Source organism: Cervus elaphus, chromosome X (genome assembly GCF_910594005.1).
Source record: "Cervus elaphus chromosome X, mCerEla1.1, whole genome shotgun sequence".
Lineage (NCBI taxonomy): Eukaryota > Metazoa > Chordata > Mammalia > Artiodactyla > Cervidae > Cervus > Cervus elaphus.
The window spans coordinates 62,841,424-62,848,100 of record NC_057848.1 but is presented as its reverse complement, the minus strand read 5'-3'; the positions used below and the strand labels follow the sequence as shown (position 1 = coordinate 62,848,100).

At 41.3% G+C, this 6,677-nt stretch overlaps 1 protein-coding gene across 1 annotated transcript; it reads left to right on the top strand.

Annotated features, from left to right (window-relative positions):
- Positions 1-2,780: 2,780 nt before the first annotated feature.
- On the top strand, positions 2,781-5,946 carry LOC122690865 (uncharacterized protein CXorf66 homolog). Its single transcript, XM_043897841.1, has 3 exons — positions 2,781-2,904; positions 3,584-3,740; positions 4,920-5,946. Exons 1-3 carry the CDS (start codon positions 2,817-2,819, stop codon positions 5,761-5,763), a joined length of 1,089 nt encoding a protein of 362 aa, XP_043753776.1. The 5' UTR covers positions 2,781-2,816; the 3' UTR covers positions 5,764-5,946.
- The last annotated feature ends 731 nt before the right edge of the window (positions 5,947-6,677 follow it).

Below are 6,677 nucleotides of genomic sequence, written 5' to 3'. Positions count from 1 at the left end.
GTCAAAGAACTAAACAGACATTTCTCCAAAGAGGACATACAGATGGCTAACAAACACATGAAAAGATGCTCAACATCACTCATTATCAGAGAAATGCCTATCAAAACCACAATGAGGTACCATTTCATGCCAGTCAGGATGGCTGCTATCCAAAAGTCTACAAGCAATAAATGCTGGAGACGGTGTGGAGAAAAGGGAACCCTCTTACATTGTTGGTGGGAATGCAAACTAGTACAGCCACTATGGAGAACAGTGTGAAGATGCCTTTAAAAACTGGAAATAAAACTGCCATATGACCCAGCAATCCATCTGCTGGGCATACACACCAAAGAATCCAGAATTGAAAGAGACACTTGTACCCTAATGTTCATCACAGCACTGTTTATAACAGCCAGGACATGGAAGCAACCTAGATGTTCATCAGCAGACGAATGGATAATAAAGCTGTGGTACATATACACAATGGAATATTACTCAGCTATTAAAAAGAATGCATTTGAATCAGTTCTAATGAGGTGGATGAAACTGGAGCCTATTATACAGAGTGAAGTAAGCCAGAAAGAAAAACACCAATACAGTATACTAATGCATACATATGGAATTTAGAAAGATGGTAATGATAACCCCGTATGCGAGACAGCAAAAGAGACATAAATGCATAGAACAGTCTTTTGGACTCTGTGGGAGAGGGCGAGGGTGGGATGATTTGGGAGAATGGCATTGAAACATGTATATTATCATATGTGAAACGAATCACCAGTCCAGGTTCGATGCCTGATATAGGGTGCTCAGGGCTGGTGCACTGGGATGACCCATACGGATGGGATGGGGAGGGATTTGGGAGGGGGATTCAGGTTGGGGAACACATGTACACCCGTGGTGGATTCATGTCAATGTATGGCAAAACCAATACAATATTGTAAAGTAATTAGCCTCCAATTAAAATAAATTTATATTAAAAAAAGAAACATGTATATTACCATATGTAAAATAGATGACCAGTGCAAGTTCGATGCATCAAGCAGGGCACTCAAAACCAGTGCTCTGGACAACCGAGAGGGATGGAGTGGGAAGGGAGTTCAGATTGGTGGGGACACATGTACACCCAAGGCTGATTCATGTTGATGTATGGCAAAAACCACCACAATCTTGTAAAGTAACTACCGTTAAATTAAAATAAATAATTTTTAAAAAAATAAATAAATAAAAATAAAAACCATAACACACAAAAACCCACCTCAGGTCAAGGGTCATCTCCTCCAGGACTCCCCACTTTGAAGAGATCGTTCTTTTGCATGATCTTGTGGCACTGGATCCTGTGACTTCACAGCCTACATATGACATTACACACCTTGTGTGCGTGCATGCTAAGTCACTTCAGTCGTGTCCAACGCTGTGTGACCCTATGTACTGCAGCCTGCCAGACTCCGCTGTCCATGGGATTCTCCAGACAGGAATACTGGGGTGGGTTGCTATGCCCCCACCCTCCAGGGGACCTTCCCAACTTAGGGATTGAACTCACATCTCTTACATCGGCAGGCGGGTTCTTTACCACTAGCGACACCTGGGAAGCCCATTATATACCCTGTGCTGTGCTGTGTTCTGCTCTGCTGCTGCTTAGTTGCTCAGTCATGTCCGACTCTGCAAACCAATGGACTGCAGCCCGCCATGCTCCTCTGTCCATGAGGATTCTCCAGGCAAGAATACTGGAGTGGGTTGCCATGTCCTCCTCCAGGGGATCTTCCCAACCCAGGGATTGAACCAGGTCTCCCACATTACAGGTGGATTCTTTACCATCTGAGCCACCTGGGAAGCCCAAGAATACTGGAATGGGTAGTCTATCCCTTCTCCAGGGGATCTTCCTGACCCAGGAATCAAACCTGGTTCTCCTGCATTACAGGCAGATTCTTCACCAGCTGAGCTACCAGGGAAGCCCCATTACATAACCTAGTGATTGGTTATTTATGTGTCTGTCTCTCCCTTTAGATTTCCAACTCTTAAAGGCAGGGACTGTGACTGTCTGAATGCTCATGCTTAACACAAAGCTTCCTGCCACATAGATCTCCAACACACTTTTGTTGAAACAGTGAATCATCCTTGCTACTTCTCTCTCCTTCATGCCCTATGGCCTACGCTTCCTCAAGCCCTACCCACATCAAAATACTCCTCAAATGCATTGATTACTTTCCATCTTTACCACTCTGCTTCAAGCCACCATCCTCTATCAGGTGGACCTACATAACAGCCTTCTAATTGTCTAAATTACTTTAACCCCAGCAATCTAGTTCCCATACAAGAGCCAGAGTGGTTTTTCTAAAATGGAGATCTCCTCATGTTACTCACTAGCCAGAAAGTCTTTAGTGGTACCCATTAAAAGTAGCTCAATAAAAAAGCTTGAGGGATATTCAAAATCTTAATTTTAGTAAGAAAACTTCCTACAAACTTATACCCCAGGATGATTTAACCCCTAAAACACATAAGAACTACTATAGCTCTGTAAGGTGCCTCCTTAACATTTAATAAAGAAAAATAGTTCTTCAGTATCTAGAGCTAACTCACTTTCTCTGCCTTCTGTGCTTAATAATGTCTCAAGCTTTTTGATTCAAATTTGGTTGAATATTTGATGTAATGGAGAAATAAAGGATTAAAAGTCTTTTCATAATATTTGTACCCAGGAGCTCATGTGTCCCCATGGTGAGATTATGCTGTCAGGATATGACATTCTATGATTATGATGTCATAGCCCCCTAAAACAAGCTGAGCCACGTTAAACCCAGCAGTTTCCTTCGGAGAGGAAACACAACAAGGTCCTGGACATGAATCTCTTCATTTATGTCCTCCTTTTATCAATTTGGACAAATAATTGTTTAGATAGGAATGAAAGCAATGGATCTGCTACTGCAGGTATGTCCCTAACCTTAAAAGCTAGAAATTATGATCTATTATTTTAAATATATTCAAGTACTTAATTAGACAAGCTAGCTGTGTTTAAGAAATCTGTTTATTCTACTTTACTATGAGTAGGTCTTTGAGAAATTCTAGGACAACATCTGAAAATTTTATTTCTGTGTAAAAATTCTAAACACAGAAACATGAAGAGTACAGCCATACTGTCCCTTTTCATTCCCCTTCCCCACCCAATCCACCAACCCCTGCCCCTCCCCCACCAGCCATACCAGAAAATTCTATGTGAATGAATCTAGCATAGTACCTAACACATAGTAGGTTTCAAGAACTGTATTCTCGTGTCCCATCCCTTTTCCCACCATACACATTCACACACACATCAACACTCAAGTACATTCACACATTCAAATACCTAGGTAATGGGCTGAACAAGCCACGATGTGGGTTAACCTAGGTAATTATACTGATTAGCCAGAGACAGCTCCCAGATTTGGCTTGTAGACTGTGGCTGGCTGGGGACATGATAGAGGGAGGAAAATGACAGTGGACACTTATCATGCATAAAGAAATAACTGATGATGAGATTTGACTTTGATCTATAGTAACAAACCCCCATCAAAATGGAAGCAAATTTGGTTACCAAGCACATATTCTCATGATACATTTTCTTTCATAGTAACTACACACGTTGAATCCAAGCAGAGCAAACTGGAGGAATTAAGGCGACGTATCCTCATTACTGTAATTGGCGTCCTCATCATCGGCTATACAGTCACATGTTCCTGCTTTCTTCACTATACCTGTGATGGTGAGGAAGCCCATAACGCAGCCAAGTAAGTCTTAACACCTTTGAATAAAAGTACAAGGTTGGGGGGAGGCACACGTTCTTCACTATACTCTATAACTGTGAGAGTGAGGAAGTCCCCAAAGCAGCAACATTAAGTTGCTTTTTGAACTAACAATACACAGTGGCGGGGTGTAGGGGTGAGGTGAGGGGGTTAGTGCACACGTGCATGAGCGACTGTACCTACAATCGCATGCGTGCACACACGTAGGCGAGTTCACTGTTATTTTGTTACTTAACACTAACTTTAGACTTCGGAAGAGCTACCAACATCTTGTGGGTTGGATATGTTCACTTAAATGAAACTCTTAGATTATCTCAAGTACATTATCAACTTCAGCCAAAACTATCTCCCATTCAGGGTTCAGTTGAGCCCCAGGCTGCTAATTTCATTATAAGTTGAGTCTATGAAAAGACGGAATGACTATGTAAATAAGACAGAATCAAAATCTTCTCAGGGGAGAAGGAGTTGGGTCTCTGCATTCCAAAGATAGTAACGCATTTTGGTTAATCTATCATTTTAAGATGTGATAACATGAAAAATTTGTAACTGTGTTCAGTGATCCTAGTCCCTGCCTTTAATATAGGAGGATTAGGCTGGCACTGATATACTGGGTCCCTAAAAATTTCCCAATCCAAGGACTGGTGACTGAAATATACCACTGTTCTATTCCTTTGATTTTAGAGTAATCTTGTGAGGATTAATATGTATGGTTACAAAACTTGATGGTGTAAATATGATAGGAAAACAATGAACTTGGCCTAAAGACTTGTTTATGTGACAGGTTGTGACATTTGTGCCTCAGTTGCATATCAACTTGTGACTTTTTTTATAAAAAGTTTAATTTCTGGAATAAATAAATTCTCTCTCTCTCTCTCAACAGTAGATTTGAAACAAGTTTGTGTCATTGCATATATAGACTATATGGTTATCCACTGTGGTTGAAACAGCAAAATTAAGAAAAAGAAAAATCATTCAACATGAGTTCGAATCTGTAACCTGAGTCATGGTTTTCTCCACACTCCAGTTCTTACTGTGTTCAATTTTCCTGCTAGAGCCAAAAAAAGACCAGAAGTCTAAATTGATACAATAGCCCATATTTTCTGGTAACAGCAATTTTACTCTTCTGATTTAAATTGTCACATTCTAAATCCTCTGTATTTTCAGGGTCAAGAAGGATGATATCACCATCAAAGCATCCACATCATCAAAAATATCATTTACTGGCTCCAAGTCACCGACTGCTGGCCTGGGTGATCCAGAAAAACAATCCATGGTATCCAGTATAGATAAGTCATTTGGGCCCTCAAGTCCACAAAAAGCCTCTGTTCCTTCAAGTGCCAAAAAGTCAGTCAGGCGCTCGAGTCAACAAAACCCATCCAAGCCATCAAATCCCAAAAAAGTGTTAGGATCACCCCCGCAGGAAAAGTTGCATAGAACACGTAGTCCAAAAAAGGCACATAGGCGGGCTCATGCCCATAAGCTAGTCGGTCAGGTCAGTCCATCCTATCCAAAGAAAGCCACCAAGCCAACTTGGCCATCAAGTCTACAGTGTCAGGTCAAGCCAACCAAAACTCCTCTACTCTATTCAAAGAATCAAAGCTTCCCTGAGCAATCCAGTGTAGAGAAACTGACCAAACGCCAGAGATATCTTAAACCAAAATGCCCAACTAGTGCAGGTAGGGCAGAAATATTATCTAGGCCTCAACCAGTGAAGTTTTGTCGATGCTACAAGGAAAAATGCCTCGTTTGCAGAGCTGTTTCTGAGCCATTCATCACTCATATTTCAGAAGCAAATATAAAGCATGTTCCAGTTCCACTTTTTTCACGTGAATTGAAGCACTTTTACAAGTCATATAAAAAGAAACCCAGATACATCACACTGTATGGCAACATGGGTGACAGTGATGTCACAACATATAACAGTGATGGTGACAGTGACAGGGAGGTGACTATACTTTGTGATATAAAATGCAAGGAAGACATCTATAGAAACTCCCGATATAATTAAGGGATCAAAAAATAAACAACCACCCATGCAGAAGAAGCAAACTTCTATGAACTATTATATGCTCACCATATTTAAGAACCTGGTAAAGGAAAACTCCACTTGGTATCACTATTGAGATTAGACTTATATTCATCTTGAGGCAATTTACTTGAAAAATAGTAAATAAATATGTGACATAACAACTGATTGTATTGTAATTATTATTGTATTTTAGAGGTATAAATCTCTTTTGGAGGTATCTTAGATCTGCTTGGGCAAATTCTGGGAGATGGTGAGGGACAGGGAAACCTGGTGTGCTGCAGTCCATGGGGTTGCAAAGAGTTGGATATGACTTGACGACTGAACAACAACATAGATCTGATCACTTGGATGGGCTTCCCAGCTGGTACAGTCGTAAAGAATTCACCTGCCAACGCAGGATACATGGGTTCCATCCCTGGGTTGGGAAGATCCTTTGGAGGAGGAAATAGCAACCCACTCCAGTACTCTTGCCTGGGAAATTCCATGGACAGAGGAGACTGAAGGGCTACAGTCGATGGGGTCGAAAAGAGTTGGACACAGGCACACACTTGGATGGGAAACATAGTCACACACACACACACACACACACATATAGAAAGGTATTGCAAGATGGGTACCCTGGGCTGCTCTTTCCCTTGGATTAGCCCTCAATTGAAGTCTCAACCCAACTATTTTTTAATTTTGACATACTGTGCTCAGTTTAAGACTGTCTTTCTGTGGTGCCCAGTGCATGGCGGAAATGGCTCTGTGTGCTTGGTCCTGGTTGAACTGGGGAAATTCCTGATAGTCATTATCTTTTTAAAAAAATATTTATTTCACCATGCTGGTTCTTAGTTTTGGCATGCAAACTATTGGCTGTGGCTTGTGATTCCCTGACCAGGAATAGAACCCAG

Coding starts and splice junctions, on each gene's coding strand:
- LOC122690865 (XM_043897841.1), top strand. CDS start 2,817: ATGAATCTCTTCATTTATGTCCTCCTTTTATCAATTTGGACAAATAAT. Junction 2,905..3,583: donor CAATGGATCTGCTACTGCAG/GTATGTCCCTAA, acceptor TTTCTTTCATAG/TAACTACACACGTTGAATCC. Junction 3,741..4,919: donor GAAGCCCATAACGCAGCCAA/GTAAGTCTTAAC, acceptor CTGTATTTTCAG/GGTCAAGAAGGATGATATCA.